The sequence below is a fragment of the Eriocheir sinensis genome, chromosome 4, assembly GCF_024679095.1.
Source record: "Eriocheir sinensis breed Jianghai 21 chromosome 4, ASM2467909v1, whole genome shotgun sequence".
Classification (NCBI taxonomy): domain Eukaryota; kingdom Metazoa; phylum Arthropoda; class Malacostraca; order Decapoda; family Varunidae; genus Eriocheir; species Eriocheir sinensis.
Genome location: NC_066512.1, coordinates 19,832,534 through 19,854,422, shown reverse-complemented (window position 1 = coordinate 19,854,422; position 21,889 = coordinate 19,832,534). Strand labels below are relative to the sequence as shown.

Sequence of the window (21,889 nt, the reverse complement as noted above, 5' to 3'; positions counted from 1 at the left end):
TTTCTCTTACTCTGTATCCATTCTTGTTCCCTTTTTTTTATTATTTTTGTTTTTCTTTTCTTCTTTTCCTTTATATATCTCGCTTCTATTTTCGTCTCCAGTTTTGTGCCTCTTTCTTTTTTTTTATTTTCTCATCTCTTTCTCTGTATCCATTCTTGTTCCCTTTTTTCTCATTCTTCTGGTTTTCATTTTTTTTTCCATTCTTTATCTCGCTTCTATTTTCGTCTCTTGTCTTGTACCGTTTTATTCTTTTTCTGTTATTTTCCTTTCTATTAATTCTAGTTTCCCTTTTTCTTTTCCCTTTTTTCTATGTTGTTTTGCTCTTCAATCGTCGTCATTATCATTTTCATTTCCTATTTTTCTTTTTTGCATCTAATTTTCTTTTCTATTTTTCTTTCGTCTATCTTTATCAACTTTCTCCTAATTTGGTTTGTTTCCTTATTCGTCTCTTCACTGTCTATTCTTGCGGTTTTATTATATTCTTCTGTTATTCTACACTATTATTTTTATGCTGTCAACTGCTTCCCTTTTTCTGATACATTCTTCCTCTCGTCTTTATTTCTGCCTCCCTTTCATTTCTTTTCAGTGTAATAATTTTTCGAGTTTTTATCTTTTCTTTCTCATTTGTTTAATTAGTTTTGTTTTCGTCTATGTATCTTATCATCATTCTTCCCTATTCTGATACATTCTTCCTCTCGTCTTTATTTCTGCCTCCATTTCATTCCTTTTCTGTACAATTTTTCGATTTTTTTCCTTTTCTTTCTCATTTGTCTTTAGTTTTGTTTTCATCCATTTATCTTATCATCATTCTTCCCTATTCCTTGTTTATCCTAATTTCCTCTGTTCCTTCTTTATCTCTAACCCCTCGTCTATTGTTTATTCGTTATCGGTGTTCGCGTCCGCCCTCTCCTGCCATTGTTTACTGTGTTATTTCACGCACCATTTATCATCGAGGTGGAGAAGATGGACGTGTGTGTGTGTGTGTGTGTGTGTGTGTGTGTGTGTGTGTGTGCGTGTGCGTTTGTTTGATAGATAAATAATAGCCTCCCATTAAATGATAGCCTTGTTTTTTTTCCGACTCGTATAATTCTAGTTTTATTTTATCAGTTTTATTTTTTTTCACTATTATTTGTCTGGTAACGTGAGTGAGACGATGTACAGCGTTATTCACTACCTTCGTCGATCCTTTTCCTCCGCTGCTGACTCTGCAAATATCGTGGAAAAAAAAAACCACACACTACCGAGGACGAACAGTTAACAGACGGGTCATTTAACACGTTCCCCTCCCATGCATGTTAGAATTTATTGTACGTGTATATGCTCAGAACAAATCTTACATATCACTTTATCTTTTTTTTGTGGCCTTATCTCTAGTTCATCTACCTACTTGCCTACTGACCTATTCACTATCCATCCTCCTTTATTTTATACATACCCATATTTATCTTTACTTTCTTCCTCATTTTTATATATGCATCTATTTTCTAAACAATATTTCTATCTATCACTAATTATTTGCCAACTTATCTATCTACTGACCTATTTACTAACCAACCTTCTCCTTCATTATATACATAGCCATATATGTTATCTTTATTTCTTTTTCATTATTATATATGCATCTATTTTCTAAACACTATTTCTATCTATCACTATTTATTTGCCAGGTTATCCATCTACTGACCTGTTCACTACCCATCCTCCTCCTTCATTAAATACATATCCCAATTTGTTGTCTTTACTTTCTTCTTCATTTTTATATATGCATCTATTTTTTTAAACACCTATTTATCTATCACTCTCTATTTGCCAGCTTATCCATCAACTGACCTATTCACTACCCATCCTCCTTCATTATATACACACCCTAATTTGTTATCTTTACTTTCCTTCTCATTTTTTTTTATAATATGCACCTATCTTTTTAATATCTACCTACTTATCTATTTGCCAGCTTGTCCATCTACTTATCTATGCATACTGGTACGTTTTTATCTTGTTTCTTTATCTCCTTTTTGATGTTTACTTTCCTATCTATCCAACGCTTGCTTATCACTCTTACTAATAAAACTACTGAATAATTTACACTTCTACCAATTCACCTACCTCCTCCTATTTCTCTTTCCATTAACAGTTACTTACTAATTTATTTATGTTATCTTCCTTCCCCCTTTTCCTCTCCACCTCCTACAAGTCCCTTTTCTATCCATCTATCAACCTACTTTCTCTATTTTCTTTTCTCATTTTACCATCTTAATACTCCTTCAACAACCTTCTATTTATCTATCAGTCTACCTACTGTACTTTTTTCTCATAGTACCACGTTACTATTTACTCAGCAACCTCTTATCTATCTATCAACCAACCTTCTATATTTTTTGTTTTATTCTACCACGTCACTATTCATTCAGCAACCTTCTATTTATCTATCAACCTTCCTTATATATTCTTCTCTTATTCCACCAGCTTATTATTCACTCAGTAACCTTCTATCTATCATCTACCTTGTATATCGTTCTTATTCTACCAGCGTACTATCTACTCAGCAACCTTCTTACATATATGCCTTATCTCCCTCTCTCCCACTCTCTCCCTCTCTCCCTCCCTTCAGTTCATGCCCCTAAGGTTTTTATTCACAACGGAGGCCCGACCCACCTGTTTTTTCCACCCTTCGCACCCGCCCCCTCCCCTCCCACAACCACTCCCCCGACAGCCGCCCTTCGAAATGGAACTGTGGCGCTGAATATACGATTAGGTTTCTTTATTTTGCTCCTACTCCTCCTCTTCACTTTTTCTTTTTTACTTTTCTATATTTTTTTCTTCTATTTTCTTGTTCTTTTTTTCTCCACCTTTTATTCTTTTCTTTTTCTTTTTCTTCTTCTTTCTCTCCTCCTTTGCTTTCTTTCTTCTTCTTCTTCCATTTCTTTCCTTCTTCTTTTCTTTTTTTCTTCTTCTTTTTCTTCTTCCCCCTTTTCTTTCTTTCTTTCAAGCATCGCCTACCCGTGCAGCTTGTGTTTTTTTCTTCTTTTTTGTCCTTTATTTATTTATTTATACGCATGTTGCTTCCCTTACAGTGGTTTTCTTCACCTTATTCTTTTTGTTTTCTTCCGTTTCTCTCTCCTTCTCCCTCTCTCTCTCTCTCTCTCTCTCTCTCTCTCTCTCTCTCTCTCTCTGCCTACTCTTTGCGTTATTCACCCTCCCTTCCGTCTCCCTTACTCCCTGCAGTATAGCCGTCTCGTGATATGGCGTTCAGTAATAATGTATCCCCTTCTTCCTCTCGTTCCTATCTCCCCCCTCAGGCTCTTCCCCCATTGATGGATCCACTCTTCCTACCAGAATGTCAAAGAGCTGCCTACTTTAAACATCTCTTTTTATGTGAACGGTTCCTTATTCTTTCTCTATTTTGTTTCTTTCTTGATTCATCGAAATCATCCCTTTGCTTTTCCTTTATAAATCTTTCTGTTCCTTACATTCTCTAGTTCCATATTTCTCACTTCGTTCTTCTTTCAAATTACGATTCCTCATCATCTTCCTTGTTATTTCTTGTTGTTGTTACCTTTTTTGTTGATTCTCTTTTTCCTATAACTCAAAACCCTTCTTTCCTTTCCTCCCGTATTCCCTTTTCTTCCTTCTCTCTCCGCCTTCCTCATCATCTTCCTTGTTATTCCTTGTTGTTACTTTTTCGTTGATTCTCTTTTTCCTACAACTCAAAACCCTTCTTTCCTTTCCTCCCGTATTCCCTTTTCCTCCTTCTCTCTCCTCCTCCCGTTATATATTTTTCATTACTCTCTTTCCGTGGGAGTCAATTATTCACACGGCAGTAAGTTTTCTCTAATCCTGCAAGTTAGTGGAGCAGTTTTAGAAGTGAGACAGGGATTTTTACACTTCAATAACGCCTAATAGAATAAACCATTGATGGGGAACGATCTCTAATACTGAAACGATTAATGGGACAAAAGAAACATAATTAAATACCAGATTACTGATATTACTTAATGATTTACTGTCATTACCACTACCCTTACTGATGATAATAGCAACAATAACAACAATAATAACAACCTCGACAAACCCTCACCACCACCACCACCACCACCCATCAGTCAACATAGCAGCAGTAGCACAAAAAAAAAAAGTCTTTCTCCACCTTATCTGTTGACGGAGAGCAAACAGATCAACGCAAACGGCAAACAGTAGACGCGTGCCATTCTCAGGAGGAGGAGGAGGAGGGGGAGGAAGAGGAGGGATACAGGTGCAAAGGAGAAAGAGGAGGAGGAGGGTCAGGTGTAGCAGAAGGAAGAGGAGGTGGAGGTGGAAGAGGAGGGGGAGGAGGAGGGGGGGCACAAAAGTAAACAAGGCGTCATAATCACTAAAGAAGCCGAAGAAAGGAAGAAGGATGTCAATACCTTTAGGAACGCCGCAGACACCTTTTTGAAGCCTCCTGTGAGTGGTGGTGGGTTGAAGGGAAGGAAGGAAATAGAAAAAGAGGAAAGTAGGAAGAGGAAGAAAGAAAGGGAGGAAGGAAGGGGAGATAATGAGGAAGGAAGGTAGAAAGAAAGGAAGAATGGAATTATTGAATGACAGAAAGAAGGAATCAAAGAAGGGAAGAAAAAAAGGAAGGATAATATAAAGAAAGGAAGGCAGGAAGGAGAAGGAAATAAGGAAGGAATGAAAGGAGGAAGGAAGGAAAAAAAAGAGGATTAATGTAGTAAGAAAAGAAAAGTTAAATAAGGAAAACTAAACGAAAGGAAGGAAGTAATAAAGAAAGAAGGGAAAAAAGGAAAATGGGATAAAAATGGGAAGAAAGGAAGAAAGAAAACATTCCGATCGTGCCTGGCGGAAGAAAAAAGCAATGAGAGAGAGAGAGAGAGAGAGAGGGAGTATGTGTACTGAGGATAAATAGTTGTGACTCTGCTGAGGGCTGAGTGAGAGGGGGAGCTTGGGCGGGGCTCGAACGGTGGGTGGGTGCAGGGCGTGGCTAGGGGGCGAAAGGTGTGGCAAAGGGGTGTGGTTGCTGCTGTTATTGTTTAGTGTAGTTATGTGGCAGGGGAGTGTATGAGATGACGTCAGGTGAGGTGAGCGTGAGTGTGTATGTGTGTGTGTGTGTGACGGTGTGTGTGAGAGCTATAATCGTTTTTATGGTGTTCTTTTTTTCTGTAATTTCCTTTTCCTGGCGTTCTTTTTTTTTGTTGGTTTTCTTTTTCTGGTGTTCTTTTTCAGTATTTTCCTTGTTTTCTAGTGTTCTTTTTCTGTATTTTCCTTTTTTCTAGTGTTCTTTTTCTGTATTTTTCCTTTTTCTGGTGTTTTTTCAATTTTTTCCTTTTTTTCTGGTGTTCTTTTTCAGTATTTTCCTTTTTTCTAGTGTTCTTTTTCTGTATTTTTCCTTTTTCTGGTGTTTTTTTCAATTTTTTCCTTTTTTTCTGGTGTTCTTTTTCTGTAATTTCCTTTTTCTGGTGTTTTTTTCAATTATTTTCCTTTTTTCTGGTGTTCTTTTTCTGTATTTTCCTTTTTTCTGGTGTTCTTTTTCTGTATTTTCCTTTTTTCTGGTGTTCTTTTTCTGTATTTTCCTTTTTTCTGGTGTTCTTTTTCAGTTCTTTCCTTTTTTTCTGGTGTTCTTTTTAGTATTTTCCTTTTTCTGTTGTTCTTTTTCAGTATTTTCCTTTTTCTGGTGTTCTTTTTCAGTATTTTCCTTTTTCTGGTGTTCTTTTTCAGTATTTTCCTTTTTCTGGTGTTCTTTTTCAGTATTTTCCTTTTTCTGGTGTTCTTTTTCAGTATTTTCCTTTTTCTGGTGTTCTTTTTCAGTATTTTCCTTTTTCTGGCGTTCTTTTTCTGGTGTTCTTTTCCTGGTATTCTTTTTCTGTAATTTCCTTTTTTCTGGTGTTCTTTTTCGGTATTTTCCTTCTTTCTGGTATTCTTTTCTTCCGAATTTTCCTTTTTCCTGGTGTTCTTTTTCCTGTATTTCCCTTTCTCTGGTGCTTTTTCTGTATTTCCCTTTTTTCTGGTGTTCTTTTTCTGTATTTTCTTTTCCCTGGCGTTCTTTTACTTCCTTTTCCTTTTCCTGGTGTTCTTTCACTTCCTATTCCTTTTTCTGATGTTGTTTCTATATCGCCTTTCCTTGGTGCTGTGTGCTGGTACGGATGAGTCTTCTTCACCCCCTAATGTGTTCCCATGTAGCTTGGGATGCGGTTGCTGTTGTTACTGTTTCTGTTGTTTTGAAGTGTAGTTAGTATATCGCTGGGTCGGGTGAGGGGGGGGGGAGCGTGACGATGTGTGCTGTGAGCTAGTAATTTATGTTGCCAGGTGAAGGTTACGTTGATTAGGTGACGTAACTTAAGGAATCTTTATGGAAAGGAGACAAGTATAGACAACAACAACAAAACAGGAGAACAAGATCAATACCCGAATGGAACCTGGATCATTCCGTCATCCCTCATCACCTCTGTCATCCCACATAATCCTTCCCTCCTTCAGCCCTAAATAACTTATCGAGCAGAGGAGTGGAGTGTTGGCCCACCGCACTCACACCAGCTCACACCCACTTGTCTCCGCTAGAAAGGCAGCCTGAGTATACGCTAACACTGTGATCGATCCTGACAGACGCAGTAGTAGTAGTAGTAGTAGTAGTAGTAGTAGTAGTAGTTGTAGCAGCAGCACCTTAGTAGGCTTAGCAGTAGTAATAGTAGTAGTGGTAGGAGAATAGTCGCCTATGCCGCAGGATAACGGATATGACCCCACGTTTTTGCTATATCCATCCTCCACACACACGCTCGTCCGCCCCTTCCGCCTCCAGCTAGTCAGCCTCGCCACCAACACCCACCTCCCCCCTTCTGGCCTGGCCCCGCGCACTGCCAAGGGACGAAGGGGCCATGGAGGAGGGACCAGCCAGACCAGCCAGCCGCCAGCTTCCCGAGAGTTGGATTTACTGGAACGACGCGACGACCATTTGAACCACAGCCAAGTGTTGTCGCGGCACACACCTGGGCCCAGACACGACTCCCTCCTCCCCACCCTTCCCTACCTCCTCCCTTCTCCCCTCTTCCCCTTCTTCCCTCCTTGTTGTGATATCATCGTCTCGTGTTTGTTGGAGCGTGGCAGGTGTTGTGTATGTGTTTGTTTGTTTGTGTGTTTGTGTATGTGAAAATATGTGTGTGTGTGTGTGTGTGTGTGTGTGTGTGTGTGTGTGTGTGTTATGAACTACACAGTATACACGTACATACATAACACTTACAAGGATCTATGAGTCAGCTTTTAATATTTTCGAGAAGCAAAAGCGGAAAAAATACATATTAGTTAAAGCAAAAAAATAAATAAAAATAAACAAATAAATAACTTCAGTGAGAAAAAGTGTCAAGCATATGAAATTTAAAATGCACGACGAAAACTGCGAAATATGCAGGAAAGTGAAATGCAAAGAACCAACATTTCCCGCCAAGACCAGTAAAAAAAAGCATCTTCCTAAGTGATCACATGAACACACACACACACACACGTCGCCTCCCCTGGGCTGCGTCATACACGAGGCATCACATGCATATTTGATTACTCCATGGCCCTTAAGTATTCTCTCTCTCTCTCTCTCTCTCTCTCTCTCTCTCTCTCTCTCTCTCTCTCTCTCTCTCTCTCTCTCTCTCTCTCTCTCTCTCTCTCTCTCTCTCTTTTATCATTATCCCTCTTGGTTCCTTCTCTCTCTTTTTACTCCTTTCTCTTCCATTTCCCTCTCTCTCCTTCCCTTCCTCTCCTAGTCTACCTGCACCCCCCCCCAATAAAAAAAAAACAAGGGGGAGGATGGAGGGTTTGCAAGTTACGGAGGTGGGGAGGGAAGGGGTTGTTTCCTCTCATCCCCTCCACCCGTCGCTCCCTCTTCTTGGTTTCTTTCTGCTCTCCAACCCTTCATTTCTCCTCATCCTCCGCCACCCCTCATAAATAATAGAATATCCTTTTGGCATTCATGTTGGCTGAACGGGCCCCAATGAGCGTGGAGAGGGAGAGAGAGGGAGGCATGTGCGAGGAAGGAAGGGTGGAATGTCTGATGGGAAGTGAGCTGTGGTGGAGATGAAATGGGTGAGGGAAGGTTGTGAGGGGAGCTGGAAAGGGTACGAGGCGAGTGAGCGGTGGTGAAGATGAAATGGTGAAGGATAATTGAGGGGTGTTGGGAGAGGTGGAAAGGTTCAGGGAAAGGGAGGGAGGTAGGAGGGAGCTGTAAAAGGTGGAAAAAGAGGAACATCAGAGAGGAGGAGGAAGGGGGGAAGGTTGTGAGGGGAGCTGGAAGAGATGGAAAGGGTGAAGCAAAGGGGGAAAGGGAGGATGATGAGGTATAAAAGATGGAAAAAGGAGAGGATCAGGGAGGAGGAGGAAGAGGGGAAGGTTGTGAGGGAAGCTGGAAGAGATGGAAAGGGTGAAGGAAAGATAAGGGTTGTATGAGGTGATGTGAGTGAGGGAAGAATGTGAGGAGAGCTGGAAAAATGGGGGCATATTAGAGGGAAAGGGTAAGGCGAGATGAGAAGGGTGGAATGAGTGAGTGAAGCTGGGAGAAATACGGAGAAGATGAGTGGTAAATTAGGAACGATGACGTGGGTGAGGGAAGGGAGGAAGGAGGATGAGTTGGATAAGGTAAGGAAGATGAGGGAAAAGTAGTTTGGGTGAGAGGAGGAAGGAAGATGTGCTAGAAGAGGTAGGAAAGGTGAGGGAAAGGTAACATGGATGACAGAAGGGAGGAGGTGAGTTGGAAGAGTAAAGGAAAGAGAGGAAAAGTTGAAGTCGATGAGGAAAGGAAGGCAGATGAGTGAAAACGGTAGAGGAGGTAAGGTAGAGGCAATGTGGATGTAGTAAGGGAGGGAAATGTGTTGAAATAAGTAGGGAAAGAGTGTGGAAGGTGACATCAGTAAGGAAAGGGAGGAAGATAAGTTGTGTGAGTAGGGATGGCGACAGAAAGGTAACGTAGGTGAAGGAAGGGAAGGAGACGCATTAGAAGAGGTAGGTAGGTAGGGAAAGGGAAGGAAAGGGAGCCAGGTGAGCTACAGTAGAGGTGAATTGATTGGACGAGACAGGTGAGTCGCGGGAGGGGAGACAGGTGTTAGGGGAGGAATAGGAAAACTGAGGTGATAAAAATATGGAAACGGGCAGGGATGGGGATAGGATGGAGGAGCTGCTGGAAAAATTGCTATGGAAAGTTTAAAATAATAGAGGGATGGTGATAGGCAAAAGGGAAGCAACGAAGATAGATTGGTATACGTAGGATTAGAAAGACAACAGTACCAAATATATAAGAAGTAGACAGAGTTAACAATGAGATAGATAGAGGGATGCTGAAAAAGGGGATAAGATTAGTTAGAAAGAATAGGGGAGAGGCTGATTAGAAAAAAAGGAAAAAGAGGAAAGGCATGGGTGATAGAGATATTTAAGAGGACAGGGCTAACAATGAGATGGAGGAATGCTGAAAAAGGGGATAAGAGAAGTTAGAAAGAATAGAGGAGAGGCTGATAAGAAAAAAAAGGGAAAGAAAAATAGGTGATAGAGATAAATATAAGAGGACAGCGTTAACAATGAGAGGGAGGGATGCTGAAAAAGGGCATAAAAGAAATAAAGAAGAATAGAGGAGAGGCTAATAAGAAAAAAAAAAAGAGAAGGGTAAGAAAGAGTGCGTATGGGAGTTCGAAAAAGTGGGATCGCATTAAAGGTTTATGAGAGAGAGATAAGAGGGAGAAGAGGAGGAAGTACTGGTGAAGAAGGAAGATAAAAAAGACTTAGAGGGGGAGGGGGACAATGGAGAGGACTATATAGGAGGAGGAGGAGGATGGCCATAAGAGGCAGATTTGGACTATTAAAACACATATAATGGAAAAAGGTGAATTTATTAAAAAAAAAAAAGACTTAGGTGATAGAAATAATTGGACAAGGTTAAAACTGAGATAAAAAAGGAACACTGTAAAAGAAAAACGGCTAAGGGAAATTATAAAACAATAGAGTGGCAAATAAGCAAAAAATAAAAGGAGAATTGGGGAAAATAAAAGATGTGCATGGGAGTATATGTTAGTTTTATAGGAGAGATAAAAGAGAGAGAAGAGGAAATAGAGGAGGAGGAGGGTGTGAGGGGAACTGGGAGAGGTGGAAAAGGTGAAGGAATGGGAGGGAGGATGAGGAGCTGTAAAAGATGGAAAAAGGAAGAGGAGGAGGAGAAGTAAAAGGATAAAGACCGTAGGGGAAAGAAAGATGATGGAAAGGATTATATTGGAAGAGGAGGATGGAGGCAACAAAAAGCAGATTAGGATTATTATAGGAAATGATAGAAGGAGGATGACTGAGATATTGAAATGAGGGAGCGAAGAACGTGGAGGATCGATGGTGTGGGATGCTGAGGATGGCGACGAAGGGAAGGGAAGAGACGAGTAGCGTGGGGAGGCCGAGGGAAGGGGAGAGGGGGGAAGGGAAGTGAAGAGTGGCGTGGGGAAGCAGAGGGAAGGGGTCATGAGGGGATTATGAGGAAGGAAAAGTGGCGTGAATAGCGAGGAATACTTCAGCGCCATTCTTCCTTTGCCTTTAGCTGGCGGCTCACGAAGGAAATAATTGACACGCCGCGGAATCTCTCTCTCTCTCTCTCTCTCTCTCTCTCTCTCTGACTCCTCAAACTCTTCTTTTTCCCTCGTTTTCCTCATTTATCTTTCCTTTTCTCGCGTTCTTCTGCTCTCTCTCAGTTCTCTCTTCTGCTTTCCTTGTCTCCCTTATCACACACACACACACACACACACACACACACACACACACACACACACACAGGGAGTACGTCTGGCAGCCCAAACCGTCAATAATTCCTTCTGCAGTAGCGGCGACGGCAGCGGAGTGAGGTAATAGTTGCCACAGAGGGGAAAAAAGCTCTTACACACTTGTCATAAATCCCCTCACATGCATAAGCGAATGACTGGCGCGCGCTCTCGGCGGAAGGGAAAGAGGAAAAAGGATGAAGAAGGAAGGATGAATGGAGGAAAGGAGGAAGAAAAGTGGAGGAAATGGAGGAGGGTTATGAATGGTACTTATGACACAATGGCCCCCGCTCCTTCTACTTTTCCTCCTCCTGCTCCTCTTTCTTCAGGCTTTCTCTTTACTGCTACTTCAATGTTTCTTTGTTATTTTTTCTTCTTCCTCTTTTTCTTCCTCCTCTTCCTTCTCCTCCTTTTCCTCCTCCTTCTCCAGATTTCCTTTTCACTGTTACTTCGATGTTTCTTTGTTGCTTTCTTCTTCTTCTTCTCTTCTTCTGTTTTGTTTTTCTTTCTCATGCCCTTGTTCTTGTTCTTCTTGTTCTTGTTCTTCTTCTTCTACTTAATTTCCTTCTTATTCTTCCTCTTCCTCCTCCTCCTCCTCTTCGTACCTAAAAATTCTTCACCTTTACCACGATGAACACGACAGCAGTTTCAATATTTCATACACGGGTCGCAATGCCTCGGCGCGGGTATGTACTGTGTTGAGGAGTTGTGGAATATCTCTCTCTCTCTCTCTCTCTCTCTCTCTCTCTCTCTCTCCTCGATAATTCACATGGAAACAATACAATGATGTGTGGTTGAGGGAGAGAAGAGGAAAGTGTCTGATAAGCTGGAAGAAGGGATGGAGAGAGAGCGAGAGAGAGAAGGGAGAAGAGGAGGGAAGGAGACAAAGAATGAAAGGCACGGAGGGAGACAGAGGAGGAAAGGAGGGGAGAGAGGGACGGATGGAGGGAGAAACAGGAGGTGGGAATGCCAGGAAGGGAGAGAGAGAGAGAGAGAGAGAGAGAGAGAGAGAGAGAGAGAGAGAGAGAGAGAGAGAGAAATATACAAAGGGTACTGAAGGGGTCACTGAAGCCGGGAGAAGAAAGGGAGACAAAGTGGAGATAAGAGGGAGGAGGAGGAGGAGGAGGAGTAGGAGGAGGCACATCCATTGGGGAGATAGCAGGTGCACACACACACACACACACACACACACACACCGAAACGTCCTCTAATTATTTTTATTATTATGTATTTTACTTTCCTGTTTCTACATACTCATTACCAACCTCCCTAATCACTTCATATTATACGATTATAATTAATTTCGTATGTTATTTTCACCATCCGCTTGAGCATATCCCTTCCCTGAGAATTATCATATTAATACCGGTATGTTTTTTTTTTCTTTAATGTGTACCAGTTATATCAGATAGCTCCCTCCCCTCTCTCTCTCTCTCTCTCTCTCTCTCTCTCTCTCTCTCTCTCTCTCTCTCTCTCTGCGCCGTTTCTTCCACCTTTCTTCCCCTCAGGCTCGCGGTGTTGCCAAACTTTAATATCTTGACGTTGTTTGTTACCTTGTTATGCGAATGTTTGTTGCCCGCGCACTGCGAATGTTTGTCACCCCCTTATGCGAATGTTTGTTGGCCTAGTAAGGTGAATGTTTGTTTCCCTCGTGATGCAGAAGACTATAATGTTTCCTTCGTATTCATTTTCTTACAGTAATGCGAGTATTTACGTGATAGCCAATATTTATCATCTCACTTTCGGTCTTAATATTAAACGTAATAAATCCTTTTTCTGATTATTTTCCATTTTCTTTGAGTTGGAGCTTCAAGAGACGCTAACTCCACCGGCGGCTGGATTAGCACGTCCCTTTGACGCTATTCACCTCAAGAAGCGCCAAAGACGGACTTTTTTCTTTTTACTGCTCGTCTCTCGCCTTCTCCACTTCCTCGTTTAATTATATATCAACAACAACTTAGTGAAGAAATGTGGAGTGGGGAGTCGTGGCTGTGTGAAAGGATAGAACACACACACACACACACACACACACACACACACACACACACACACACACACACACACACAACTAAATGCTCTCAACTCTCCGTTCCTCCCTCTCCCTCCCTCCCTTCCTGCTCTCCCCGCTACACCACTGTTTGTTACCTAAGGATTATGGCGTCCTGTCAGCTGCGGCATCTCGTGTATAGGACGGAACCGTATGGTCTGTCTTTCAGGACCTTTCCCTTCTACTGCAGAAGCACATTCTCTCAAAGACATGCATATTCAAGCCTGACTGACATTATACCCTCTTGCTACCAATACAAAAGGAGGAAGAAAAGTATGTAACTGGAAATCAGGAAGACTACGAAAGGAAAATCGAAGACTGAAACACTAAGAAATCGAAGAAGCAAAGCGTGATATGAGAACACAAAGTTATTTACTGTTCCGAAGAAGTTAAGAGGCTGCAAATACGAGGGAGAAATGGAAAATCAATATACCATGCACCAAGGAGACATAAGGACTAAGGGAGACCAGATACGAAGGCTGCAGGACAATGAAAACAGAGATGCGAACTGCTGGAAGCGAGAACATAAAACCAAACTTGAGAGACAGAAGAGTTAAATGAAAAGAAAAATCAATACACCATGCACCAGGAAATCATAAGGACTAAGGGAAACCAGAACAGAAACTCGGGCTGAAGGACATCGAAAACAGAGACGCGAACTGACTTGCACCCTGGAAACGAGAACCGAAAACCAAACTTGAGAGACAGAAGAGTTAAATGAAAAGAGAAATCAATACACCATGCACCAGGGAGACATAAGGACTAAGGGAAACCAGAAGCGAAGACTGCAAGACATCGAAAACAGAGACGCGAACTACTGGAAACGAGAACATAAAACCGAACTTGAGAGACAAAAGAGTTAAATAAAAAGAGAAATCAATACACCATGCACCAGGAAAACATAAGGACTAAGGAAAAACAGAAACTCAGGCTGCAGGACATTGAAAACAGAGACGCGAACTAACTTGCACCCTGGAAACGAGAACCGAAAACCCAAACTCGCTATACCGAAGAGTTAAGAGGCGGTGCGGCGGGCAATAAGGGACGATGAGCTGATGACTGTCATCGTACGTTTTACAAGTCGGTAGAGGCCGGTATACAAAAGGCGGGGGATGGAAGGGAAGGTATAAAGGAGGAAGGTGGGATTAAGGAAGCTGGTTTACAGGAATTGGAGATTGAAAAGGAGGGTGAAGGTAAGGAAAGAAGGTGGGTTTAAGGAGAAATGGTGATGCTAAACCGATATAGAAACGGAACAGAAAGATGAGTAATGGAAGGAGGAAGGAGAATGGGAGGGAAGAGGAAAGGAAGCAGGAGGGATGGTGATACATGGAGATAGAAACAGAGCGAATAGGTATGGAGAGAGGAAGGAGAATGGAAAGGAAGAGTAAACGGGTAGGGAAGGATGGTGATAATGGAAGGAGATGGGAAAGAGACGGACGGGAGTGGTGGAATGAAGTAAGGGAAAAGAAATCAAATAGGAATGGAGGGAGGAAGGAGAATGGGAGGGAAGGAGAAAAGAAAAAGGAGGGATGGTAATGATGGAAGGAGATGGGAAAGGGACGGACGGGAAGAGGATGGAATGAGGAAAGGGAAAAAGAGATCGAATAGGAATGGAGGGAGGAAGAAAAATGGGAGGAAGGGAGAAAGGAAAAAGAAGGGTTGGTAATGACGGAAGGAGATGGGAAAGGGAAGGACGGGAAGTGATGGAATAAAGTAAGAGAAAGGAGATTAGAACGGAATGGAGGGAGGAAGGAGGATGGAAGAGAAGGATAGAGGAATAAGGAGAGGAGGGAGGGTGATGATGGAAGGAGATGAGAAAGGGACGTACGGGAAGAGGGAAGGAATAAGGTAAGAGAAAGGAGATTAGAACTGAATGGAGGGAGGAAGGAGAATGGGAGGAAAGGAGAAAGGAATAAGGAGGGAAGGTGATGATGTAAGAAGGAAAGGAAAGAGAGGAAAAGGAAGAATTATGGGACGTAAAAAATTATGTAATGAGAAAAGGGAAAAGAGATTGGATTGGATGACAGAGAAGGAAAGAAAGAGGGAATAAGGAGAGACGGTGATGATGAAAAGTGATGGGCAAAGGACGTAGAGTGATGGGACGGGACGGGAGTAGGAGACGGAAAATATATCAGATAGTATGATGGAGAGGAGGCTGGAGGAGAGGGGAGAGTAGGATGATAAGAGGATGATGGAGATGATGAAGGAAGGAATATGGAGAGAGGAAAGGAAGAATGATGGGAAAAGAGCAGGAAAGGATGGCAAAAACTAAATGGAAAGAAATGGAAAGGAAAAGAAAGGAAAATAAAATAAAGGAAAGGAAGGTAGGATGATAGAAGATGAATGGAAAGAAATGGAAAGGAAAGGAAAAGAAAGGAAAGGAAGGTAGGGTGACGGAAGAAGAATGAAGGCCACAGCAAAAAGGGAGGAATTAATGACGAAAAAAGAAAGCAGGAATGACAAAAAAAAAAGGAAGAGAAGATTAATTATGGAAGAATGATGGAAAATGTCGCAGGGAAAATGAGGAAAGGGATGATGAAAATAGAAAATGAGGGAAAATGACGGAGGGAAAATGAGAAAAGGGATATGATAAAAATAGAAAATGATGGAAAATGACGGAGGGAAAATAAGAAAAGGGATGATGAAAATAGAAAATGAGGGAAAATGAGATGGAGAGGAATGTGAGCATTTATAAGCGAAAACGAGCAAATTTCAACCAGGTAAAACATAACGTAGCTTACCTTACCTTTCCTTCCCTCTCGAGCGCCACACACTTTCACTCCTGCAGAAAAAGAAAAAAAAAACATGCATTATTAGTGAGTTTGTGAAGACGCGGAATAAAGGTCTTACGGTTTAGTTTATTCATTTACTGAGCCATAAAAGGAAAAGGAAAAGGAAAAAAAAAGGAAAAAATGGCAGACTGCAATAGCGGACGTAAAAAAAAAAAGTCATATGTAAGAAAGTGAAACGTTTTAATATTTCAGATAAGCAAAGTGAACACACACACACACACACACACACACACACACACACACACACACACACACACACACACACACACACACACACACACACACACACACACACACACACACACACACACACACACACACACACACACACACACACGCACATTTTGTTGTCGCAGACCTAAACAACTACTACAATTGAGGCGAAACAGAACAACAACAACAACAACAACAACAAAAATAAACAAGAGCGCCGGTACGGAACTTATAATTGCAGTTGGTTTAACTTTCGAGGGAAAAATATAAAAAAGTTAAGAAGAAAATACTGGAAATCAACAAAGCCACGGAATGAACCTTGAGCTTTTTGCCCGCCAGTGTTGCCGAGAGGGACGCGCCGAGGAAACAGCGCTGCCTCCCTCTGGTGGTGCTACAGTGCTGAACTTTGCGATGTGACCTCTTTCGTGCTCAGGGCATCGCCTTTACTCTGTGCGCATGACTCCTTTTAGTTCTTGCATCAGGAACAAAAATAAAAGCGAGAAAAAAACTGAGCTAACGTAAAAGAACTATTGTCAGAATAAAGTGTATTAAACATTCATTTTTTTATTTACAGTATTTCATTTGTATACAACATACCATTTTTTCAAAGCAATTTTTGTTCATTATATAATAACTAATTAGTAATGTGCGTAAAAATTAGCGAGCATTCTTCACTTGTGTTATATATCCTACTAATTACATACGACATACAACTCGCATCAGACACTGTAAGCCTGTATCGGTATCTCTCTTTATCTGCTCTGTCCAACATTGAACTACACCATCACGAGTCACAGTAATAAACAAATGCTACTAAACGTCGATTCTGACACAGCGCAACTTCAAAAATATTATAAACTTTTCCAACCAGACTAATCCATTTTACTTCCTCGGGACAAAGGAAATTAAAACTCATTTCCTTCCCGAAGACAACAAAAGCTACACAACATTTGCATCCTGTTAACCCCTGTCCCCTTAACCCCTGTCCTCTCTCTTCGCAGTATGTCACACCGGGGCGCGCGGCGTGGTGCTGTGCCTGCTGGAGGTGGGCCGCCTGGCGCAGGGCTGGTGGGGACTGGAGCCGCCTGGGATCATCAAGCTGGAGCGGGAGATGGACGGCGAGGAGTGGTCTGGCAGGTACGTGACGACACGAGTGCGTGGGCGTGGCATGGGACGGAGAGTGTAGGCGGGGAGCATGGGAGGGAGTGTGGGAGTAGTGGTGTGGGAGGGTGTGTGGGAGGGGTCGAGATGGGGTTCCTGTGTGCATGTGGGTGGATGTAATAAAAAAGTCAAGTGGACAAAAGGAAAAATGTGTGTGTGTGTGTGTGTGTGTGTGTGTGTGTGTGTGTGTGTGTGTGTGTGTATAATTGGACTGTGATAGGGTAGTAAAAGCTAGGAGATAAGGAGAGAGCAGAAAAGAAAACTGAAAAGGAGCAAAAGACAGCGAGAAAAGTGAACCATGAATGAGGAAAACGGAAGAGAGAGAGAGAGAGAGAGAGAGAGAGAGAGAGAGAGAGAGAGACGGACAGACAGACAGACTCGAACCATGTCTAGGAGGGACAGACATGGGCAGGGGATATATATAAAGTACGTGACTGGGGAAGAGCGAAGGGAGAAAGGATGAAGAGAGAGAGGGAGGGAAATTCTGTAAGAGGGGAGGGGTGGAGGAAAGAAAAGCGTGCCATATAGAGATCATTAGAGACGTGAGGACTGAAAGGGAGAGAAAGCAGGGCAAGGCAAAAACATAAAGTGGGGGGAGGGTGAGAGAGAGAGAGAGAGAGAGAGAGAGAGAGAGAGAGAGAGAGAGAGAGAGAGAGCATATTCTATTTAATGAGCTCCTCTAAAAGTTAAAAAATACAAAGAAATACAGCCTCAAATTTACATATACGGTCATTAAACACACACACACACACACACGTCCATGTCAACATAAAAAGTCATATGACCTGGCCTTCGTCGGGAGATCTCCCCCCTCCACCACAACCACCTCCTCCTCCTCCTCCTCTCATTCTCTGTTGCGTAATGCTGTTCTCTCGCTATGCTGAGTCTCGAGGCTTTCTTAGTTCAGAGAGAGACTTGGTGGGTGACGGAGTTGGGGTTGTGGGTGGTGAAGAGAAGTGTGTGAGGCGAAGTGAAGGAAGAGGGAGTGACGTGCTTTGTTCGTGCTTGTGTGTGTGTGCATGTGTGTGTGTGTGTGGGCGGGGGGGGTGCCTCCATCCGGAAGGGAGTTACGATGGGAACAATTGGTTAGATTGTTCGCATTGCAATTCATCGGCCCCTGCCGGAACGCCGATGACTGTCGCCCTCAACCATATCTTTTAATATACTATAGATAAATACTACATAAAACACAAGAATTATACGTAATAAATAACATAATAAAAGTCGAGTTGGATCTTAGATTAAGTCAGATGTGGGGCGCTGCTGGCATAGCGCTGCTGCGTTCCCGCGGAACACTGCGAGGCTGACCCGCTGCCGCAGCCACTCGGTTTCCCGCTTTTCCCCCGTCCTCTCTCGGATGCGCCTCTCTCGGATGTGTGTGTGTGTGTGTGTGTGTGCAGTGGTATACATAAAATGCAGCTAAGTTTCATTTCTTGACGTACATAAACATCCTAAGAGCGAAGAGGAGGTAAGTTACAAAGTGCCGCAGCGTGATGGCCCGAGGCTCCCCCCTTGGTAACTCAGCTGATGGTGGTGCTTGGGCGAACGTGTGTACCTCAGCGCATGAAAAGTGATTGGCCTCCCTCACTGGACCTACACACAAGGTCACTCCTTTCTCTTCTCGTAAGTTCCGTGCTACTCTTTCACTGCAGTAAACCCGAAGACCTCAGCACTAACAGTCTTACAAGAACAACATCATCCTCTAAAAGCAGCAACAACAACGATAACAACCACAACAACAGTAATAATGACAGACAAAAAAAAACGATAACTAATGCAATAACAGTAATAAGAAGAAAATTGAACATTGGCAGAACTAATGATAAGAACAACTGCAACAACTTCAAGTCATATAACAATAGCAGACATAACAAAAACGACGACGACGATGATGATGAAAATAATAATAATAATAATAATAATAATAATAATAATAATAATAATAATACAATAACAATACTTTCACCATTACCACCACCACCACCACCTCTACCAACACTACCACCACCACCTACAACAACAATAGGCATAAAGGCATCATGTTCGCACACAAATAACTAACACTGGCTAAGCAAAAAATGTCCCACCAAAATCTCTGCCACAAAATTAAAAGAGCTCAACATTTTTTTCTAAGCGACACTAAACTTTTGTCACCACGAGTCACCCACCTCCTACACCCACACACAAAGATGCGCCGCCAGTGTCTGTCCTCTTCACCTTTCTTCATATCTAAATACAAGTTAGGCCATATGAATTTAAACTTACGATTTGAGGTGAACTTTTTCCCTAAACTTGAAACCCTCCCCCCCATATCAAGGTGACGGAGCAAGTAGGTCAGACGCAGCCCTTTTACGTTTCAAAACTTAAGCTGTGAAAAATACGGTAATGAATAGAAGTGATACTGACGTCATGCTATCAGGAGTTGAGGTGACTTTTAATATGGAGCAGAGAGGGGGAGGTGAAGTGACGGGAAGAGCAGAAGAGAAAGAGGTTGGGTGGAAGGAGAAGGAGGAGAATGAGAATTTGGGTGGGAGATGCAAACTATGGGGAGGAAACGAAAACCAAGAGGAATTCAAAGCTATGATTGGTGTGGCTGGTTGAGAGTGAAGTGGAAAGGAAGAAGAGTTACAGGCCAGAAGTTGGAGTGAAGTGAGAAACGGAAGGCTAGGAGGAGCGGAGGATGAGTGGCAGGCAGGAAAGTGGAATGGAAGGAGGCGTAGAGGAAGAGGGGCGAGAATTGGAGAAGAGTAAGAAGAGGAGGGATGCGAAGAAGGACATGTAGGTGGATTAGAGGAAAAGGGGAGGTGCAAGAACTGGAGTAAAACAAGGAGAGGAGGAATTAGAGGAAGGACATGAGGATGGATTGGAGGAGAAGGAGAAGGGGCGAGAACAGAAGTGGAACAAGGAGAGGAGAGATTAGAGCAAGGACAGGAAAGTAGGTCAGAGGAGAAGTGGAGGGGCGACAACTGGAGTAAAACAAGGAGATGAGGGATTAGAGGAAGGGCAGGGAGGCGGATTAAAAAGAAGAGTGGATGGGCAAGCAGTCAAGTTGAGGAGGAAGCGAAGACAGGGACAACAGGGCAGCAGGTGGGTCGCAGAAAGCAGTGTCAGTCTTGGGAGGTGGCGTGAGGCGTGGCGAGCGAAGGAGGAGCATTGGCGGGGAGCATTAGTGCCACGGCGCCTGTCACGTCACGGGTAGGCAAAGACGCGGGGAGGGAGGCCAGGCACGCGCCCCCTTCACACTCTGGCTGGGCGGTGATGCAGCAGGACAGGGGAGGGACAACACACTCCCTGATACACGAGCCACCTCCTCTAACACACCTTGACACCCCTTAATACCTACTTACACCATCCACATATCCTTAACACACCCTAACGCTAACTCACCACACGCTATCACACCATAACACTGCACATCCTCCCTCACGTTCTTTGACACACCTTTACACATCCTGCCACCCTGCACCCCTCCTCACACCTTTTCACATGTCTCTAACACACCCTAACGCTAACATATCATACCACTACTCACCCTCCCTAACATCCTCTTACACACCCTAACAAATCTTACCACCCTGCACCCCTTCCACTCACACCCTTCATATATCCTTAACATACCACACACTAACACCATGCCACTGTACACCCTCCCGCACATCCTCTAACACACTCTGATACATCATGCCCCCCTTTCACACCCTCCACATATCCCTAACACACCCTGACGTACCCTTACACACGCTAACACCATGCTACTGCAGATCCTTCCTTCACACCCTCCATACACACACACTAACACATTATGCCACTGTACATCTCCCTTCACATCTTCCACGCACCCCTAACACCCTCCCCTACTACTTACCTCACTCTACTAAAACTCACACACTACACATCCTCTCTTACACCCTCCAAGCACATCACCACACTCTCCACATTCCTCGTAACACACCCGAACACACTACTCCACCAAACATCCCCCCCCACACACCATAAAACATAAAAACATAACCAAGCAACTAAAGATAAAAATATACACACACAAATAAAAAGGCATTTCGAGTCGACACCAAATCCGCATAAAACATTCCAATACGTATTCAGAACCTCTCAAAAGAATCAGCGCGCGCTTACATAACCTAATCCCCTGGTCTAATGCTCTTGAGTGCGATCTGAATTCTCGGTATCGGAGTAAAGGACAGTTTTAGGCCACACGATTCGGGGTTGCAGGCTCGCGTAGCTCAGCCTCGGCCCAAGTGTGTATCACGGAGTCATATTAATGGTCCAAGTTAGTAGCCTCACGCCCCACTAAATTTATTAAGTGGAATGGTGGGAACTTACGCACTAACAATGGCATCTTGGACTTCATTGGCTTGTGCTACAGTGATGGTGTGGACTGCGGAGGCGTCAGTTCAAGAAGGGAAAGGGACAACGGGATAAAGAGCAGCGACGTCACATTTGTAAAGGGATGTAACGCCATATGGAGAAACAGCGAGGCAGCTTCACTTTTTATATGGATAGGCGGCGTCATGAATAAAAGGAATCAGTTACCATGAAAGGAAAAAAAATACGTTACAAATAATTAAAAAAAAGGTAAGCGTCGCAAAGGGATTAAGAAAGACGAGAGTAAAGAGCTGTGGCGTCAGGTATGAGACAAAAAAGCACAAATAGAAGGAATCAGCGTCACATAGGATTGAAAAGCAGCGTCACTAGGAACAAGAAAAATAAAACAGCGTCACAAAGGGATGATGACGGACGAGAGTAAAGGGAAAACGCGTCACAAAAATAAAGAGAAGCAGAGTCACACAGGAATAAAAATCAGCGTGACAAAGGGATAAAAAGGGACAACCACAAAGGGAAGCAGCATCAAAAGAGAAATAGGTAAAGAAATCTGCCAATTACACTAAATAACGATAGAA

At 42.9% G+C, this 21,889-nt stretch overlaps 1 protein-coding gene and 1 long non-coding RNA gene across 12 annotated transcripts in view; one reads left to right on the top strand and one right to left on the bottom strand.

The window, feature by feature from the left end:
- The window catches only part of LOC127009660 (uncharacterized), a 196,798-nt gene that overhangs the window by 29,892 nt on the left and 145,017 nt on the right, over window positions 1-21,889 (bottom strand). The window contains exon 3 of the long non-coding RNA XR_007762130.1: window positions 15,551-15,586. This is a non-coding gene — a long non-coding RNA (uncharacterized LOC127009660). The remainder of the gene's footprint in view (window positions 1-15,550; window positions 15,587-21,889) is intronic.
- The window catches only part of LOC127009585 (GAS2-like protein 3), a 206,103-nt gene that overhangs the window by 170,170 nt on the left and 14,044 nt on the right, over window positions 1-21,889 (top strand). For all 11 annotated transcript variants that reach the window (XM_050882827.1, XM_050882817.1, XM_050882830.1 and 8 more), the window contains exon 6: window positions 16,811-16,946. In XM_050882827.1, coding sequence (XP_050738784.1) covers window positions 16,811-16,946 — 136 coding nt within the window. The remainder of the gene's footprint in view (window positions 1-16,810; window positions 16,947-21,889) is intronic.